The sequence below is a fragment of the Cenococcum geophilum genome (genome assembly GCF_001692895.1).
Source record: "Cenococcum geophilum 1.58 unplaced genomic scaffold K441scaffold_8, whole genome shotgun sequence".
Lineage (NCBI taxonomy): Eukaryota > Fungi > Ascomycota > Dothideomycetes > Gloniales > Gloniaceae > Cenococcum > Cenococcum geophilum.
In genome coordinates, this window is record NW_027137566.1 from 702,984 (window position 1) to 722,276 (window position 19,293).

The following is a 19,293-nucleotide window of genomic DNA, read 5'->3' on the forward strand; positions in this document are numbered from 1 at the left end:
TGAAAATTTAACTGGAACAAAACAGAAGTATTCTACGCCAAAGCAAGCCATGCCTTCGTCTTGGCTTTTACCTAGCGTCGTGTGGATTCGTCATTGGAAAGCTGAAGAAATAGCCATCCCGTCATACACAAGCCTAGAACGTAAGATGGCCAGCGATATCCAATGGAGAATTCGAGTTTGTAAATGCGGCAAATATACAGAATAGACAGTTTGTGTGAACAAGGCTCTTGATACGGTTCTAGTACATGACTTCAGTCTCAGCAAAAGACGATGGTCCCATCCGCATTGACGTGTCCAGTTGGCAATCTCCGAGTGGCGAAGCAGGCGTCATTGGCTCGTCCCCGGAGTCGGAGCCACTACCGTAGAACAGTGCCTCATTCGTTGAATAGGGAAGAAGAAATGGCATATCGACGCATATGGATCGCTGCGGGGAGCCCGGATAAGAATGCCGGGTGAGAAGATCAAGACTAGGCCCAAATGATGGCGGCAGTGCTTCGTGCTTGATAGAATTGCTAAATTCCATTTCCGGGTAAAAAAAGTATGCTGGTGCAGGGTAGTTCATGGCCGGATCAGATGGTGCGAAATTGTCGTTGTCAAAAATGCCATGGTGCGGCGGTCCTGATCTCATGACGAATGACTCTGCCTTATGTATAGGTACACTGCGCGAGTCCCTAAGCCTCTCGGAGCGTCTCAAACGCGCAGCTTTTCTTGCAGCTTGACCACCCTTGGCACCTGAGGCCTGCCGTTGGGGTGCTGGGTTTTGTAGTTTGCAGCCTCGTTTGTTGGGTATTTTGCTCCGGTACCTCGTCGTCGACTTCACGCCTTCACGAATGGCACTCTCTGTAAGGCGCCACATAAAACCCTTTTTGGCTTCTTCTCCAGCAGGCTGGTCAACTTTTTCGAAAGCCTATCTGAGTTAGCAATATGTGAGTGAATGAACGTTGGAGCATCATACCCCGTTCATGGATAGATTATGGCGAATGCTGTTCTGCCACCCCTTGGTCTCTTTATCGGTTGCCTTGTCGGTGTTTCTTCGAAACCAATTGTAGATGTCCCGTAAAACCATAGTATGGCCAGGCGCCTCCATCAGGGCGCGGTATATGAGCTGAGCATAAGGCTGCTCTTTGTCGACATTGCTTTCCTCAAGAGCACATAATCCCTTGCAAGCCTCATTTGATAAAGAATGGAGATCTTGTACAGCTGTAGTATTTGTCACACGGTTGTCCGGCTCATATTGAGATGTGGCGTACGTAGCGACGTCTATTGCTTCAGATTCAAGGTGTTGCTGACATTGCGGATTGTACTCGTCATCAAACTGCATAGCTTGGCGAGAATTGAGGTTGCTTGAGAGGTCTATCACGTCTTGAGGTCTCTGAGGTTCAAGAAGATATGCAGATGGTGGGTATGATTCCATGATGTTGTCTATGGAGCTGACAAAGTCAAGGTCAGAATACGCGCGAGGACAGCTAGACTCGGTATCCACGGGCGAGTAGCCTAACTGATAACTGGAAATGTACGGCAACCCGTGGGTGGCGTAGTTGAAAAGAGGGCTCGGTTCAGGTCTGTAGGGTTGAGAATTTTGAGAATTGGGATTTCCCTGCGGAAGGTGAGAATGAGGAATCTCACAACTCGGCGTCCACGGCAGCGCAGCTTCATCTACGGCCATAAGAGAAGGTTGATAGCGAGATTCGTTGGAATCTGCTGAGGCACCAGGTGTGGTCGCCATAAAGTGTGTTATAGTAGTTCTTGGAGAAGAGGAAGTGGGCATTGGAGCATAAAGTGGACGCCAGGGAGAAAAAGGATTCTTTGGAGCAGCTGAGGCGCCAAAGCCAGTAGAGTGGTCCCTGATACATGGCTGAAGGGGTGAGTCTGGCCGTGTCATGATGGCCGTGCTGTTTGTCTGATGGCGATGGGTAGATGCTATGCCAGCGCCTTTGGTAACACGGAGCGAATAGTGAGACGGCAAGCGGAAGGATCAATAAGTCTTCCAGAAAGAGTGAAGCGACCTAGTGGACATTTCTATTGAGCAGGGCGAAGCTAGACCGGGAGTCTCAACGGGCAGTCATCTGGCTTCGGTTGCCAGCGCATAAGCAGAAAGGACTCTTGCCGCAGGTGGACATGTAGAGAGCAAACAGAGTCAAGATATTACTGCCTACTGTGTTGAGGAGCAGCTTTAATGTAACAATTGCTTGGGCTGCTGTACGCAACGGCTTCTGCATACTCCACTATGCAAGCCCAGCGGTCGACCAATTGAAAAGCCAGCTAGAGGGGGATGACCAGTATCGTCACACGGCATCCAACGATTTTTGTGAGCGGTTGGCGTCTGAGATCCCGGACGGAAGCCTGCAACAGCGCCGGGTTTTTGCCTGGCCACGGCACATTCCTACCTGCGAAAGCGCGCGACACGCCGCACTCCTGCCCTTTCGCTCGCCTTCTATTGTTTCTAGAAAGATGCGCCTCGTGTTACACGAGCCCCATACAAGCGCGACTTCAGCTACATTTTCAACAGGGGTTGGTGACATCGTGGCGCAACATTTCCGCTAACCCAAATTATAGCAACAAAGAGCACGCCGGTGCCCGTTACAAGCCTGTTTGCCCACCGCAAGCACCGCCGCCCATTAGCCCGCTTCACACGTGCTAAACTGTCCCATTTACGATCGACTGTAGCAGATCGTCCGTAAGGCAGAGTTGGGGATGCATCAGACCCCAAGCAAAAATGCGTGCACCCGAGCCCTCTACGCTAGCCTAGGTTTCCGATATCAAGCATCTATTGTAGTCCTATGCTATTGCTCTCGGCCAGGGCCAGGGACCTGGAACCGGTCGTCGGGGGCTTTGGTACCTTCAATTCCATCCTAGCGTCTTACGATTGCAATATAATCGGGGATTTCAGGCATTTAATAAGACGCACGGCATGCAGTCAAATCTGAAATCTGTTGGATGACTTTAACATTGTCTTGATGCTATGAATGTCGCCCTTCCGGCGACGAGAGTAGCGATGCGCTGTGTTTATCTAGTACGGATATAAGCCAACGTTCAAACGTAGTAATGCATAGGTTCGACAATAATACCCAAGTCTGATGTGCCTTTCTAGAATACCGCATTACTTAATACAAACGACTGGCTCAGGATGAGGACAATGACAGAATAGCCAATTTGAAGGGTGGAACGTTGTGAAAACCAGGGAGCAGAAATAATCCGTGCAACGAGCTTCATTTCCGGTAGTAAATCTGAAATTTGTCAGTTCCAATGCTCTTTAATTAAGAATTCGATAAATAGTGACTTACTTTCTTGAACTGGAAATGAAGTTGAAGAATACCCTGTAGGCAGTTAGCAAGGGTGCGCTTCCAAATCTTTGCGCCCCCGAAGTGGTACAAAGACACGGTCGGAATTTGTTGTAGCAAGGGCTAAGGGCTTACCTTGTCGAAGCTGCTTTTGAAGCCACGCTCTCTTTTGGCACTGTAATCCCATTCTTTGTCCACTATACGGAAAGCGACATCTTCATATGGTGGTCCAGCAACGAAGCGAATCAGGCACGTATCCTCCTCGCCAGCTGGCGCAAAAGATTGGCCTCGTTTCCTGCCATTCTCTCTTTCGATACGGTAGGTTGGCGCCTTAGCCTTGTCGATTAGATCTGGATAAAAAATGTTGAACTTGTAGCCCTGAACTACTTTCGGAGGTGGATTGTCGTGATCGTAATGTGTCTGGTTGTATTTATTCCATTCATAGCCCATCTGTACTCGGTTGAAATACCGAGGCTTTCTTGGCCGGTATTTGTTCGCCCACTGAGGTTTGCTAGTGGTAGAGATCTCTTCCTCACCGGCGAATATTTCCTCATTCTCATTTACACCTCTAGCAACTTCACGCTCGTATAGGGCGGTTGTAGCCTGGGAGAAATCATCATTGCGGGCCGGGGCAAACCTGGAAAGTCCTACAGCGCTCGCTTCCGATGGCTTCGTCGATGTTTGGGAGGAAAACTTTTCAGAGACTCTCTGTCGTACTGGCACATAGCCCAGCTTGAGTACTTTTCTCCTTTCATCAACCTACATGGTAATCAGTACCGAGCACTGCATCGAGTTTACCGATTCTACTCACAATTTTCTCAAGGAACTCTTTCTCATCTAGCGATTCGAGATTTTTGTCTTCGGGCCGTAGTTTCAGAGACGGTTCAGGATCAAGTGCAGCATCATATGGTATGGCCGTAGTCGTAATTCGTTCTGAGGAAGTACTTTGTCCGTCTAGTGGACGCTCAATGTCACGAAGAATTTTCTGGAGCTTTTGGCAGACAGCAACCGCTTCTTCATGTTGCTGGTTGCGTAAATTTTGTAGCCGACTGCTGATAACTGTTTGGGAGACTCTTCGCATTTTTGCCTTAGCTTTCCAGACCATGAGACGTCTAAGAAGATGCTCCCAGTAATCTACATCCACAGGCTCGTTAGAATCTAGTTTTTTTCGAATTTGTTTCTCTAGGACCTCCAGCTCCTCGTAGGATTTTGGGCCAAGTAAACGGTCAACATCTGCGGAAACTGAACTGACGCCGCGTGCTTCGGGTGCACTGGTCTTGGAATTTTGGCGGCAATCTTTGCAGATAACCTTCATAGTCTGCAAAATATCAGTACAATCTCTACGAAATGCTGGGTTTATAGCATACATTCCAAAAGTCTTGATTACTACCATTTGTTTCGAGAGTAAGATATATATCAATATCTTTCTCTAAGTCCTCCAATTGGCCATCATTCAATCCCTCAAACACGCCCTCAGGATCCACAATATCCAGCTCCGAGTCGTCGACTTCCTCATCCAAAAGGTTCTTCGTAGGATCGATGACCCTGAGAGTGACGGCTAGCCAGTCGATGGGCCTACCTCTACCTCCCTTTACCCTTATTGCTGCCTTCTTCTTTGCCTGTTGTAGTACGAAGCGGTCTTCATCTGCAACCCAGGCTGCTTCCTGAGTCTCGGCCGAACGTTTGCTGGGAATAGTGGGCGGTGGCGCTGGTTTTGGCGGAGCTCGAACTGGGATACTGCGCCATGGTGGAGGGTTTCGAGCGTCCATGTTCTTGCAACTTTGGTTTTTTAATCCTGGAGTGCTAACTGGCGAGTCAAGAGATGGCGGCAACGAGGGGACTATTCTTCAGTTGTTACACACGACTTCCTTGCAAGGCGGCGCGTGAAATAATTCGCGGATCTCCTCGCGCGCCCAGCTCTACCTTACCTCAGCAAGCGCAGACCGTAGAATCAATTAGCGGACAAATGTATATCCGCAAGCGGATATCGCTAACCTTTTTGGTTAAAAAGCTAATTCTATGGTCTAGAGACTTGCGTAGGTTTTATTAAGCGCGTCGTCTAAATTTATATATAGAGTAGTTGCCTTTTTCAATAAAATTAATCCATACCCCTATAATAGCTCTTATCTTAAAAATACCGTTAAATTAATCTATAGAGCTAGCTCTATAATCGATTAACTTTTAGGCCTTATATATCTACTCGTTGCGACGTTATAGCTAAGTCTACTATCCTCAATAATGAATTTGTTTTTAATAAAAATAATCTTAAGTTTAGACAGTCGTGGGCTAATTTAGACCCGATATTTATAAATTATCGAGTGGTCTCTCTAATCGATGAACTTACCGTTATAGAGCGATTTATTGGTTTATAGGGAAAATCATAAAAAGCGTTACGCTGCTTAACAAATGTTGGAAAACAGCGGTGGTGCACCACGAATGTGGTTAGCTTGCGGGCCGATTGAAAATCCGCCCACGATCAGGTAACGTTCAGCTATCGCGTCTGCCTACCTTTATCTGATGTCAATCAGCGATGGAGAAGTCAAAGTGGATGCCACTTGAGCTATCTAATTCTACTAAGAATACTCCTAAGCTGCTAGTCAAGGCTTCATTCAGCTCAGAAAGTTATCAAATATTTGTCACCGATCTTAGTCGCATTTGGTCTGAAGAATTGGAAAGTCGAGATATCATTAGACGAGCAATCAAGGACGACACGGCCATTGATCCATACCAAAATGCTTCACAGCTCCCAATTCTTCTTGATAAGATTGCCTCATCTGTGAAAGGTATTCAAGGCACGAAACGCCGAATTGTTGAGACCCAGACAGATGCTCTCCTTTTACAAACTACGACTCCGCTTCCCCCGCCTCTCGAAGCGTTGCATTGGAATATTCATTTAAAGCTCTTAACCTCGGACGTCTTGAAAAAGGAGTTTGTTTTTCCCCTTCTCGCATCTTCGTTTATACAGAATCAGCAGATTGCGGATCTCATCTCTCATCTAAGGGACAAAGACAACGTGATTTCCAAACTTCTTGATCAATTGGAATCGAATAATGTTGACCTTTCCGCGGTGTTCCCAAGCGTTAGTGGTGTAAGACCCGCAAAAAAGGCAACGCTGAGGCAACAAGCTGCTCGCTACGTCAGTGGCCTTGGTGCTTTCGATGAGGGGCAATGGCGAGTAAGCCCAAAAAAACCCGAAACGAGAAGCGTGCCTATATTTGGAGACCTGATGAGTGGTGTACTTTCAAATTCTGACATATCAGTGCTGGAAACTTTGAATGTAGAGGGAACTAGCGGCAGCTGGTGGACGAGCCTGGAGGATCCTTCGGATGAAGCTAGTAGTGCTAAATCGGGACCTGCTATTTTAAACGCAGAGATAAGCACGCCTAGAAGCGTTGACGATGAAGATGGAGATTTTCAGGTTAGTAGAATTCAAACTTAGCTTTTGCCTAAATGAAGACTAATGTCCTACCACTAGAGGCAAGCTACTCCTCCCCATCTGAAGGGGTCTAGGTCTCCAATCTCTACCAAGCACCCAGAATCGGCGAAATTAGTAGCGCATAAGAAACAATCCTTGATGGACGACGATGAGACTACCGAAGACGATGATTTAGATGCTCCACCACCGAAATTGACGAAGGAAATAGCGGGAGCTGAGCAGTCACCAAAGGGTTATCTTGACTTACCGGAAATGCAGCAGAAAGAAAAACCGCCCTCAACAGGAAATTTGGATACGGCAAAGCCGAAGAGGCTGGGTGTGATAGGTGGATCAAAGGCGAAAAGACCCACAAACTCACATAATGGCCCAATGCAACCACCGCCTTATCCATCTGTAAATGAAGACATAACGGACGAGGAGACTGCTAATGAGAAGCCGTCCCCTTCACCCATGCCAGAGATTTCAACCACCTCCTCGGACACCCCTCAGGCAACACGAAAAACAAAATTGGGGATAATTGGAGGAAAGAAAAAGAATGTGCCTGAGGCGAAGACCGATACTTCTAACATATCTATGCTAACGGGTGCACATGTTGACGGTATGATTATGGGATCACCCCAAGCTATATCCGAAGGCAGTACCCCCGTTCAAGAGCAGGCACCAGTCAAGGAAGCCGGAGCTAATAGATATGAACCGAGGGGAAGAGACTTAGTCGGAACAAAGAGAACTGCACCGCCACTCCGGGAATCGTCACGGGAAAGAGCTGACCGGAAAAGAGAAGAGCTAAAACGTGAGCTTGAGGCAAAAGTGCAGGCACCAGCGAAGAAGAAACGTAGATTCTGATGTTCCCCGCTTGGAGCTCTAAGTGCCAGACTAAAGCTTGGAGCTTTGAGAGCACGGCGAACCGTCAGCGCCGATTCACGGATATACACCTGCGCTTAGTATCAGCGTGCTCCGTCCAAACATCTCCCACTATTTCCGGGCACTTCCGGCCGTTTGCCACGCTAAACATAAGATTGCTCTATTACCAAAACAATCCAATTGTTCTAACGCAAACTTGGTCGCAATAACCTCTTCACCGCCCAGAGCGTGTCTGAAAAATGGCGCGGATATCAAACTTTTCGCAGATCTGATGTTGAAGAATCTGAACTACGTTTAAGATAGCAGGTCAAGACGAAATTTAATACGGTTGGAAATTTTCCTACTTTTACGTAGTAATGTGATTCAACGTAGATGAATTGTTGATCGGGTTTTAAACTCCTCTCACTTTAGAGATGTCATCAGTGAAGTACTGTCATGGCCACATTCGACCACGAGTTCAAACAAATATCCCGGTAGACTCTGCAATAATCAACCAAGATGTCAAACTCTCATGCGCTCTTTCATTCCGGTATCTATTTGAATGTGAACGCCTTCCCTAGGATTTACCTCCCGTGCAGTTGACGTTTCCTAATCTCTGCTAATGCTCACTCCTACCGCCGCGATCCCAAAACATCCGCGTCGACCCTTCCACTTCGGCTCCTCGTCAATTCTCTCGGTAATTTATAACTTGCATCGCTATGTGCAAGTACAAATACGTCTATTATTCAGCCTGCAAACATCAGGAACTCGTTCGATTCGACTACTGCGAAGCGGCCAAAAGGCTCATCTCTCTCACTTCCCGCCAGCCGCCCTCGCACTTCGGTCCCACCGACAACGCCGATAACGGTGCGTCGGTTGAACCGATCTCTGCAGAACAAGACTCCTCCGATATCTCCTCTCTCAACCTTACTACCTCGCTCGACGATTACAGTCCTTTCACAGTTCTAACTGGGCGCAAGCCATACGCGTATAAAGAGAAGAGTTTAGATTGGGTCAACTTGCAGTCAATCGCAATGAACACAACTTTGGAGACGGATTTCTCATTGAGCTGGAGGGCTAAACCGATATGCCAGGGCCCTAGCATAACGGCAGATCGGGACTTTAACGATACGCCTGAAAATTACGAAGCTACTCCCTCTGACCCAGGAACAAGATTATCGACCGAGGAACTGCGTGATGATAGAGCGAGTGATGCCCAAGAATTGAATAACTGTCACCAGATATCAGGCATAACTGTCTCTATTGATTTCGGAATGGATAGGTATCCTGATTTCACGACGGAACTAATACACAGTGACGGCAAAGTAAAGGAGATTGTCGCACGTTTCGAATCAAGTCTACAGGACTGTGGGGGATCAGCTGAAATGCTCTCAGAAGATGACGGCTTAATTACAGAGAAAGCCAACGGCGGACAGACACGTGTTTCCAGCAACTCATCTCTACAGAATTCCCGTCCTAAAGGCACCTACCAGAATGACTCAAAGAAGGACACAGACGCGGCTCCTCAGGACAGCAATCCTGACATGGCACTATGTAATGGCTTTCCACCACTAAAGAGTCCAACCCACGTTTCTGAGACACCAAAAGGTAATACAGATTGGCCACCGGCTCTGGTTAATAGGGCTCGCAGGATTTCTTGGGCGCAAATAGCAGCGAGTATCTCTGAAGAAATTTTCGAGCACACGGAGTCCTCGCAACCGAACCCTTCAAGCCCCAAGTTTGAAGAATTACAGACAAATAATGACGAGAATTTTGCCTGTTATTCTAATAATGTTCCTTCGGTGGAGGGGTTAGTTGGGCATGTAGATGCTGAGAATTCGCCTCAATCAACAACTCTTTCTCCTGTCATAACGGAAAGCGCTAACCTGAGAAGCCCAAGGAAACCATTGCTAGCTCATTGGTTTCTGAAGAGCAAGGGACCGGTTCTCAAAACAGCCCAACGAGCAGTCGAACGAGAATCTAAAAGGAAAGGAACTCCAGCGGAGTCACACAAGGATTCCGGCTTGAAGACTGTTAGAGGAAGACATGATGCTGTAGATACCCGCAAAGGCCCTATCTTGGATTCAACTACATTCATTACCGAGGAGGCTGCAGAGCCAGTCGAAGGCGACATAGTAGCAAAACGTCACTTGGTCCAAGCAACTAGCAAATCGAAAACTGTCCCATTAAGAAGTGCGCCGAAGGTCGCCCCAAAACCGCTAACCCTTGAAAATGCCAAACAACGCCCAAATGTCAAAATCACTATATCTTCTGCAAGACCTCCAAGGCATTCTAAGACACAAGGAACGGATAGCGAAGGGTCGGCAAATCAGTCCGATGCAGGTTTATCATGTCATGTTGGATCATGTAATAATTCTCCGTTGGATATAACCTTTGCTTCTGCACTCCCGTCACCGGTGAGTCGCAGCTCAAGAAGCTCGGTCCATAGTTTTGTGGCTGCGGTTGAGCATCAGGACACGGAGGCTATCTGCATTGATCGAACTTTGGCTGACACTGAACACCCACACCAGCCGACGGAAACAAAAGAAAGCGTAGCATCATTTTACAAAAGCGCTAAAGAGAAATATCGCGTTCGTCCTAATACCTCATTGCATTCCGCGGCTATGAATCTAGATAGGAAGGGACTACCAAAACTTTCTTTGAAAATTCTTCAAACCTCCGATACATTGCGACCAGAGAAAAAGTTCCCAGGCTTGACAAGTTCAGATGGAAGCCCTGCCGCCACATCTCCTGCATCTCCGTCGCGTATTCCTCGCTTGTCCATTAGGGTCCGAAGGACCGAAATTTCCACAGTTTCATCTCCACGAAGTGGTAAATCGAGAACGCCTAAGGCTTCAAAACTTCGAGCGAGAATTCATGGCAAACCGAACCCGGATGGTGATGATCAACTGGGAGAGTCCCCGGTCGATACATCTACTAGTAGTGTGTCAAGAACAGCTGAAAAGCATCTCTATTCCGAGGACTCTAGAGACGACATTTTGTACCATGCCGTAGATACGGTAGCCCAATCTTCCCATGCTATCAAAGAAATGTTCGAAGAGTCAGCCGATGAGGTTGATGCAGCAAGTCCCCCCGACAACGATGGGCGGTTGTCGCATCCCACTGTAGACTCAACCCAAATCCGCAAGACACCACCTATCTTAGCATCTGACTTACCGAATTTAATTAGTAATTTTCAAGGCAAAACCGTGCTGGTGGCTCGACAGACTCCTTCTATTGAAGTCCATGCGGTCGCAGCACCCGAACTCTCGTGCATAGGTGAATTAGAGGCTATTGCACTTCCTTTAGCTTCAAAGTTCGGAAAATACCATCGAGTTCAAGCCATTAAAGCCACGCGCACTTTGAATGGACAAGTAAATTCGCCTATAATCGAAGAATTATTCCATCAGACCAGTTCGGATGAAGTAACCGAAAAGGAGAAAGTCATGAATGTGGTCAAAACGAAATTACTTGGGGAGAATGAAACGGACGACATCAGCCAGTCTTTGAGCAGAGCTAAGAGTCTATCTTCGATTATTCTATCCGCTTGGGACCTAGCTAGAGATGAGCGTCTTACCATTGTGAGACCCACCATTTCTGAAATATCCGAGTCTCCGACGGAGAAAAACTCTGGATCCGAAAATAATGAATGGATCTCGGCTGCAGCTATGAGAATTGAAAACGGTGTTTCGCTAGCTGCATTCAAGGTGAATGGAGATCATCCTAGCATAGGGGGAAAGCGAAACATGGAGCCAATAGTTAAACTTACTCGTTCTATATTGTTGAACGTAGAATAAGGTCAGGAAAGGAGGACTCGTGTGTAGATTGATCTACGAAGAAAAGAGACTATATATACATGAGGTAGTACGTAATGACTAGGTTATAGAAACAGGTTTGTAAAACATTAGCGGGGTAGTAAGACATAGGGTGGTCCGTTCGACATATATTTACCCAACATGCGCGGTCTAAGAGCGACACAGCTTGTCGAATCTTCCTGGACACCCTCAGAAGCCCACCCCAGGTTTCATCTGCCGCGGCTTCGGGGGAGGAAAGGAGGCTGCCGACAGGCGATCCAGCTACGATCTACAACAGGCCAAGGGTTAGCTCAAGACCAATTGCACCGGAACTGGATGAACAAAGCAGGACTATTTCTCTCTGGCAGCAATTATCGCCAACACGAGCGAGACAATTTCAATTTGAAGCTGAAGGATTTGTCCCTCCAATTAGAGAGCATTCGCTTCATTCAAGCCGCTCTTCTGATTTGAGGGCAACTGCTCCTGAATTCGTGCCAATGCAAATGGAAAGTTCTCCAATCCGTCCTTGGTTACCGGGAGAATGGGCTTCAGAATTGCACCGGCACAATTTCTGGACAACTAATTCAGGAAATGCATACTCACCAACTCACGCCGCAAGTGAGCAGCACACTGGGCAGCACCCTTTATCGCGCTGTAGCCCTAAAGAGTCCAAATTCAATGACAGGCACAAGAACAAGAAACCCCAGGGTATAGCGGGCAGCCTTGATGCCACGCCTTCTTCCAACGGGTTGCAGACGTCTAATGGTATTCCTTCTCAGGCGGAGCCGAGACCATTCGAGAAGAAGAACAAGAGGAAAAAGAAGAAAGCCAATGATGCTAGTCCTGATTCAGTTGATAATCTTCCTGTTGCTGATGGAAGTTTGACCAAAAACGCCGCCCTAGTGAATCAATATTCACTAAGTACGCCGAAGGCATGTCAGGACACCTGTCAGAACTCTTCCTCGTTGGATGTTCAACAGGGACCAACCAACCAAGATTGGCTCGAGACCTCTCTACCGTTTGCGCAGCAACTGGAAGTAATAGCCCATAGATCTCGTGAGTGGGGCCAAGACGATGGAAGTAGCCGTTCCAAAACCTGGAGCACCTACCCATATGGAAAGGCGAATGCCGAATTTGATCCCGCTACATCTGCAGGCAGGGGCAAATATGGGGGTTATTACAACCGTTCTCCGGGGCGTCGTAGGAACGGTGGTTCTTTCCGCCAAGCTACAGATGGCCTCTACCCAGGTGCGGGATCAAGTTTCGCAGGCAGCTCACCTTCAAGCGGAGTGCCACTGTCGAGTACCGTTCCATTTCCAACTCCAACTCTGCCTCGATACGCAAATGCTTTTTCTCCTTCCGGCAATGATGGGCTCAGAGAGTATGTGGGTTACTCCTATGTCGTTAACCCCTGTGGTCTTTATGATGTCGAGATGGCCACAGAACACGGCGGTGGTTTGTGTCACAAATGTTCGCCTTGAGCACCGAAAGCGTGCTTTCTCTCCGGCATAACGGCGCAGGTTTCTATTGCGTTGGGTTGAGGAAGTTCTTTAGACTTGGTAAAATCGGTATTGGGGCTTCGTGGTGTAATTCACAATTGTGCTGCTTGTTATTCTGGATAACCGTCCTTTTCGATACATGGGTGTTTTGGTGTTGGCAGTTTTCTTGCTTGGCTGGATTCAGGATTGGCGCTTATTCTTTCTTTTTTGCATAATTTCTCTCCACGGACATCAGGGCCGTTCTGTAGATTCATGTGCTGGTAGCCTTTACGAAAATAAACTCTTTTATTATTAACATCACTCTAGATGCTACGGAGAGACAAGGACATGGGCATGTGGGAAGCCGTTCCAAAGACTTGCTCCCAGAGTACATTCGGTCACGGCAATTCGTCCCGTCCCGTCCCAACACTTGAAACGGCACGTGCAGGACTTCTTGGCTTGCGAAAGTACTGAACATCAACTCTGGGTCGGTCCCTTGTGAGTTTATTGGAAACCATGCATCTGGTGAATTTGCTACCGCCAGTTCTCAGCAGCCTTAGCGGCGTTTCTAAGTCACACCCCTAGCCAAGCTCTAATGTCAGTAGTCGCGACGACTTGGCTGACTCAAGGGCCAATAGGTAGGATGAGATCCCTAGATTGTCCGAAAAGTGAAAGGGTGGAGCCTCGAGCGACTCCGTCCGCGACGCCGCTTGCGGAAGACATGCAGGAAAGCACGGTTAATTGAGGCTCCAAAAGGCGCTTACCGATTTGTCCAGCTTGTATTTAGTGCGCGTTATTGACGCTTCACCGCTCTACTAATCGCCGCCGGCTACCTAGCGTTATCTCCTGAGGAAGGCTGGCCTTTGCGGACCGCCCGAGCTGCCCCCAGATAACTTCTCCTTGTGTGCTCATCTTTTTCTCACGTTTTCCATTTACCACCTCACTCTTACGAAACCGAAAACGCTGCTTATTATTCAAAATGGACCTCTTCCTAATCCCTTGTTTCAACGCTTCGTTGCGTAGTAGAAATTGACCTTCTTTTGTCCTGTGAATTATTTACCCGTGATCCTTTTAGACTGACTTACTGCCACGCCCAAGCCGCCACCGAGAAACAGAGAAGCGTTTTGAAAGACTGCATCTGGAATGCCTTACCCGCATGGAGCCCCCGTGTCTGATCTGTTCGCCATACGCCGCACACCCAACTCGGGACGCGCTGTCTTCGCCTCTCAGGATATCCCAGCTGACACATTGATTGCCAAAATGGACAATCTGGCAATCACAGTCCTCTTGCGCCAATACCGCAAAGAAGTTTGTGCTCACTGCTTCTCCTACGATCGCGGAAATGGCTTGAAGATGCGGGATTCCTACATCGGGTTTGCATTTTGCTCCGCTGATTGCCAACAGAAGTGGCGGGATGACGTCGGAGACGTTGGAGTTGCTGCGTGGACTGCTGCGGAAAAGCTTACTAAAAACCGATCAAAAGAAGATGATGAGATGCAGGACGTCGATGACCCGAGGCCTACATCGAAAGAGATCACTCAGGCATGGGAGAAGGTTGCCAACCGGGCCGCTCTCATCCGCCTCGCAAGGCAAGGCTCGGATAATAAACAGCACCGCAAGAGCATCCATGCTGCAATCTCTGCGCCCATTTCACCAGATGTCCTGGCGTTTTGCGTGTCGGGTATACTTCTACGCTACTCCAAGCCCGAGGTCTGGCCTTCCCTTCTCGCGTTGGCGACGGACCCGAAACCGTATCACAACGCCGACGACCTTCTGGCGTTCACCCGTTCCTACTTGCAGCTTCTCGCCATCCTCCCAGAGCCCCTGCTAGAATTCACGACGCCCGAGATCCTCTTTGTGCTCTCGACCCGCGATTCGCACAACAGCTTCGGTATTCGATCACTCGAGGACGAGGGCTCTGAATTCTTTGGGTACGGGTGCTGGCCAGCTGCCAGCTACTTCAATCACAGCTGCGGGCCTAACTTGAACAAGCAGCGTGTTGGCAGGGTCTGGGAGTTCACGACAGCGAGGGACATCCAGAAGGGAGAGGAGTTGTGCATCACGTATTTGAGCGGGGAAGAGAGACAGCTAAGCAGGGGCCGCAGGATGGAGAGGCTGAGGCGAACGTGGGGCTTTGAATGTGGCTGCGAGCGATGTGAGATCTGAGCGGTACCGGGAGGGGGGGAAGCGTTTCATTGCTGTGCTCTTGGTAGATACTGTGCATTCTCTGTATGACGAAGAGCCTCGTAAGGCGAGCTCAGGCGAGATCAGAGGCACTGGGGTGCTCAGTCTGAAACGAAACAATTGACATCAAATTCTTTGTCGATCGCAGATCTGCATCTGGGGAGACATTATTCTGTGGCAAAAGGCACAACGGCCATTCAGATGATCCTTAAATCTTGCCTAATCTTGCCTGATCTTGCCTGATATCGCCTCTGAGTGCCTTTGGGTGCCACTAGTGGAGAGCCGGTGCAAATGGTCAAAGCTCCTGGCCCGTCCACGTTTTTTTTCGTCAGAGGTGACGTGGGGCTATGCGAACGATGGCGGACCCTGCATTCCGCTAGTTTCATTTCCGTGACTTCTTCAGTGCATCCTCGCGAGCATTCCAAAGAGGAAATGCGTCAACAAAGTCAAAAAAAGCTGCTATCGCGACAACCAGGGTGCCTTCCCGTGGTCATGCAGCCAAAGCTGTTCTGGTCGGCGGGTAAGGACGCCCGCTGCCAACTTCCAACTCCTCCGTCCTCGTGTCGCAGTAGGCCTAAGAGTGGATTCCGCCAATCAACCGCCGCTTTTGGGCGATGACAGATGATCCTGAGGCTTGAAAGTCACATTAATGATGCTCTCCCGGGCATCCCGTCGACGTGAAAACTTTCCAGCGCCGCGTCAAGAACAATTTCCTACTCAAAGCCCAAGGCCCTCTCCTAAAATCCTTGATCGACAAAACCCCACCGTCAGCCAGGAAAGACATCACATCAAATCTTGTCGAATTGTCGAGAAGAATATCGAGCCGAGCTCCCTTCGTTGCAGTCGTGGTACCTGTCCAACTGCGCTTTCCTTCCCTGCCGTCAGGTGCATAATCGTCCCATTCAAAACATCTACGGCTCTTTAGGGGTCGGATCTACACGATAAAGAGTCGACGAAGGCTGGAGGGGTGTCATCCCGCTGCTTTTAAAGCGGGAGGCATACAGCGGCCTACAGAGGTCCACAGCGCCAAGACGTTAGTGAATAATCACAGTAGACGCAGCGCAACAGCCTTCGCGATGCTGATCGAGGTAAGAGGGATTAGATCGTAAAACCTGCGTTTCGTTGTGCAGAAACCTGAAGCCACCCTTCGCACCCTTCGCCGTCATTTCTCGCTTAACTCAACCCCCATTACATCATCAGCTGGGGAGCCATCTCGATTGCGACTCTCCCAAATCTCGCAGCGCTGTTCTTTCACCCATTTCGTCACACTCAAGCCTTTCCCCCTCTACCGACCGGACTGTGCTTTCATTCGTCACAGCTGACCGTGTTTTGTCGTCGCCTTTCCTTCACCTACAGCAACCCTCACATGAGCTCTTTTTTCTTTGTACACGTCAACTCGACGCTGAATCATGGCCGCGATGCAGAACTTCAAGAACTTCCTGCGCCATGGCAAGCAAGCCCGCGCCGCAAATCCTCCCCACGGAGAAGCTACTACCAACGTTTCGCCTGTACATGCTCAGCAACAGCGCTATAACAACTATGGCGTTTCTGAAGACCACCAGTATGCCTTGAGCGACCCCAGCGTCTTCGATCACAAACCATTACAAGCGAATGCTACCCATGGGGATTACTCCGCCGCCGCGGTGGACAACAAGAACGTAGCTGCGAAGGCTGGAGATGCCGCCGCGAGAGCCGCAGGAGAGCATCAGGAGGTGCAAGCAAACCAAAAGGCAGGATCGACCGACCGGAAGGCTGAGTACGACCCGTCGGTACTTGAACGAATTATAGCGGAAGAGCGCGAGAGCAAAGGAAAACTCCCCAAATACCCAGGCCTCGAAAGATGGACGTTGGTAGAAAAGATGGGTGATGGCGCTTTCAGCAACGTATATCGCGCGAGGGATGATGCCAACCAGTATCCAGACGTCGCGATTAAGGTTGTCAGAAAGTTTGAAATGAACTCAAGCCAGGTGAGTTTATATACTGGGAAGATTTCCATGCATCTCCCTTATTGATTCCTTCGTCTCCCTCTTTCTCTTTCAAACACTTTGTGGGCTTGTTTGTGGGATTTTGGCCAACAGGAGCCTGGTGTAGGGCGATAATCATCTCCACGCGGATTTCAAGAAAGCGCCAAAAACAGTGGAGGTGCGATAATATACCAAACCAAGCGTTCTTCGCGTCATTAAGGGCCTTGGCTTTGTTTCCTTTCCAATATCACTTTGAGACTTATTACTGACGTAATGAGCTGTAGAGAGCGAACATACTCAAGGAAGTGCAAATTATGCGGCAGCTCGACCACCCAAACATCGTCAAGCTCATCGAATTCTCCGAGTCCAGACAATACTACTACATCATTCTCGAGCTGTGCCCTGGAGGCGAGCTCTTCCACCAGATCGTCCGTCTAACTTACTTCAGCGAAAATCTCTCACGACATGTCATTATTCAAGTTGCAAAAGCATTGGAATATCTACATGAAGAAGCGGGAGTAGTACATCGGTTCGTCCCACCCCCTTTTTTTCTTTTGTTAGAATTCGGTGGCGTCTGACGTCATTCATAGTGACATCAAGCCCGAAAATCTGTTGTTCTATCCAAGGCCTTTTGTTCCTTCGAGGAACCCTAAACCAAGGGGCCCTGATGAGGAAGACAAGGCCGATGAAGGCGAGTTCATCAAGGGAGTTGGCGCTGGTGGGATCGGCGTCATAAAGATTGCAGATTTTGGGCTGTCTAAGGTTATCTGGGATAGCCAGACCATGACCCCTTGCGGTACCGTGGGTTACACTGCTCCGGAGATAGTCAAAGATGAGCGATACTCAAAGAGTGTGGATATGTGGGCGTTGGGCTGTGTCCTCTATACACTGCTCTGCGGTTTCCCGCCTTTCTACGATGAGAGCATCCAAACACTCACCGAGAAGGTCGCACGCGGCCAATATACTTTCCTCTCGCCCTGGTGGGACGATATCTCCAAGCCAGCACAGGATTTGGTGTCTCACTTACTGACCGTAGATCCCGAGAAACGATACGGTATCAAGCAGTTCCTTAACCACCCTTGGATCCGCGAGATAGAGGAACCCACTTACGCCGCAGCGGACGCTCCACCGCTTGCTTCTCCTCTCTACACGCGGCAAAAGGAGTTCGAAAAATCAGCCGATCAAGCTCCCCTCCAACCTAATTTCGCCTACCTTGAATCTCCAGGTGCTGGCAAGCGTATGGACTTCCGGTCGCCTGGCGCACTTAATCTCCGCGAGGTATTTGACGTTGGTTATGCTGTCCACCGCCAGGAAGAAGAAGGCAAGCGTCGGAAGAACTTCAAACAGGGCTACCGTGGTGCCAATGCCATGAACAACCTCAACGCACTCGACGAGGGGCTGGACGACGAGGAAGACTATGGTGAAAGCGTCCCTTACGACACTTCTCAACAGAATCCGCCTGCCAAAATGCCCAAATCCCAGGCTGTAGATGTGTTGGCCATGGAACAGAAGATGCGCAACACTACTCTTAGTGCTGCAGCACAGGCACGACAGCAGGCACAGCCCAAAGTTGCACCTCAAGAGAGAGGCTACGGTCAACACAGCCCTACCGTTGCTGCCGCAGCAAAGAGGCAGGTTAGAAATAGGGGTGCCTTCGAGCTAAGTTTGGACAATGCGACATTGCTTGGCAGGAGGCACAGAAAGGCAGATCGGAGTGCACTGAATCAGCAAGTTGCTGTCCCCGGGCCTTGATGTTGAGACTGAAGTTCTGACTTTTCACCTTATTGCTTTCGGGCTGGATCTCCAGAAGAAAACTCGACTTTGAGCACAGCCCTGGATCATAGTATCTGTCGTGCACGCGTTGGTGTAATCCAACAGCTCTTAGTGGGGCTTGGGTTTTCTGGCTCGCCAAGCTCTTATTGCTCTTCTGTCGCTTCGAAACAATTTATTCATTTCCCCTATATCCCCACTCCCAAAATCCGGATTTTCGGTATTACCTTTCCCCTTCTATTATGTGGAACAAGTCTTTTCCAAACACCACATTTCGGCCTACATCTTATGAGCACCTTACCCAATCATGTATTTCCCCTTGGGTGCATTTCCTCTTTTAGTCTCTGCTCTCTCACTATGTAATGATGTGTGTCGAATTCTTTGTATCTCCCTAGGCCACGAGTCACGGGTCATAATTTCGTATATGTCTATTCTTCTCTTATGGCACGGTTGGGTTTATGGACTGTATGGGAGATTACGAATGCAGAAGGGCATGATTCGACGACGGGGTTGATAGATAAATAGATCGAATGCCTGACTGCTACT

The 19,293-nt window shown here is 48.9% G+C and overlaps 8 protein-coding genes across 8 annotated transcripts; 6 read left to right on the forward strand and 2 right to left on the reverse strand.

The window, feature by feature from the left end:
* Positions 1–238: 238 nt before the first annotated feature.
* K441DRAFT_684997 (uncharacterized protein) lies at positions 239–1,666 on the reverse strand (the record flags this gene model as incomplete). The annotated part of the gene is made up of 2 exons (XM_067651834.1): positions 239–907; positions 956–1,666. 2 exons carry the CDS (start codon positions 1,664–1,666, stop codon positions 239–241), a joined length of 1,380 nt encoding a protein of 459 aa, XP_067507422.1.
* A 1,543-nt stretch (positions 1,667–3,209) lies between these two features.
* Positions 3,210–5,050, reverse strand: K441DRAFT_674603 (uncharacterized protein; the record flags this gene model as incomplete). Its single annotated transcript, XM_067650770.1, has 5 exons — positions 3,210–3,227; positions 3,285–3,317; positions 3,417–4,040; positions 4,093–4,599; positions 4,649–5,050. The coding sequence occupies 5 exons, from the start codon at positions 5,048–5,050 to the stop codon at positions 3,210–3,212; spliced, it is 1,584 nt and encodes a 527-aa protein (XP_067507423.1).
* A 779-nt stretch (positions 5,051–5,829) lies between these two features.
* Positions 5,830–7,560, forward strand: K441DRAFT_674604 (XLF-domain-containing protein; the record flags this gene model as incomplete). Its single annotated transcript, XM_067650771.1, has 2 exons — positions 5,830–6,699; positions 6,757–7,560. 2 exons carry the CDS (start codon positions 5,830–5,832, stop codon positions 7,558–7,560), a joined length of 1,674 nt encoding a protein of 557 aa, XP_067507424.1.
* A 526-nt stretch (positions 7,561–8,086) lies between these two features.
* Positions 8,087–11,601, forward strand: K441DRAFT_339056 (uncharacterized protein). The gene has a single exon (XM_067641255.1). It carries the CDS (start codon positions 8,277–8,279, stop codon positions 11,352–11,354), a length of 3,078 nt encoding a protein of 1,025 aa, XP_067507425.1. The 5' UTR covers positions 8,087–8,276; the 3' UTR covers positions 11,355–11,601.
* K441DRAFT_339078 (uncharacterized protein) lies at positions 11,504–12,896 on the forward strand. Its single transcript, XM_067641256.1, has one exon. The coding sequence runs from the start codon at positions 11,849–11,851 to the stop codon at positions 12,830–12,832; it is 984 nt and encodes a 327-aa protein (XP_067507426.1). The 5' UTR covers positions 11,504–11,848; the 3' UTR covers positions 12,833–12,896.
* Positions 12,897–13,626: 730 nt separating this feature from the next.
* Positions 13,627–15,208, forward strand: K441DRAFT_654778 (SET domain-containing protein). The gene has a single exon (XM_067647737.1). It carries the CDS (start codon positions 13,973–13,975, stop codon positions 14,993–14,995), a length of 1,023 nt encoding a protein of 340 aa, XP_067507427.1. The 5' UTR covers positions 13,627–13,972; the 3' UTR covers positions 14,996–15,208.
* A 652-nt stretch (positions 15,209–15,860) lies between these two features.
* On the forward strand, positions 15,861–17,387 carry K441DRAFT_339088 (uncharacterized protein). The gene is made up of 2 exons (XM_067641257.1): positions 15,861–16,101; positions 16,438–17,387. The coding sequence occupies exons 1-2, from the start codon at positions 16,090–16,092 to the stop codon at positions 17,023–17,025; spliced, it is 600 nt and encodes a 199-aa protein (XP_067507428.1). The 5' UTR covers positions 15,861–16,089; the 3' UTR covers positions 17,026–17,387.
* On the forward strand, positions 17,260–19,142 carry K441DRAFT_654781 (Pkinase-domain-containing protein). The gene is made up of 2 exons (XM_067647738.1): positions 17,260–17,506; positions 17,568–19,142. Exons 1-2 carry the CDS (start codon positions 17,292–17,294, stop codon positions 18,727–18,729), a joined length of 1,377 nt encoding a protein of 458 aa, XP_067507429.1. The 5' UTR covers positions 17,260–17,291; the 3' UTR covers positions 18,730–19,142.
* The last annotated feature ends 151 nt before the right edge of the window (positions 19,143–19,293 follow it).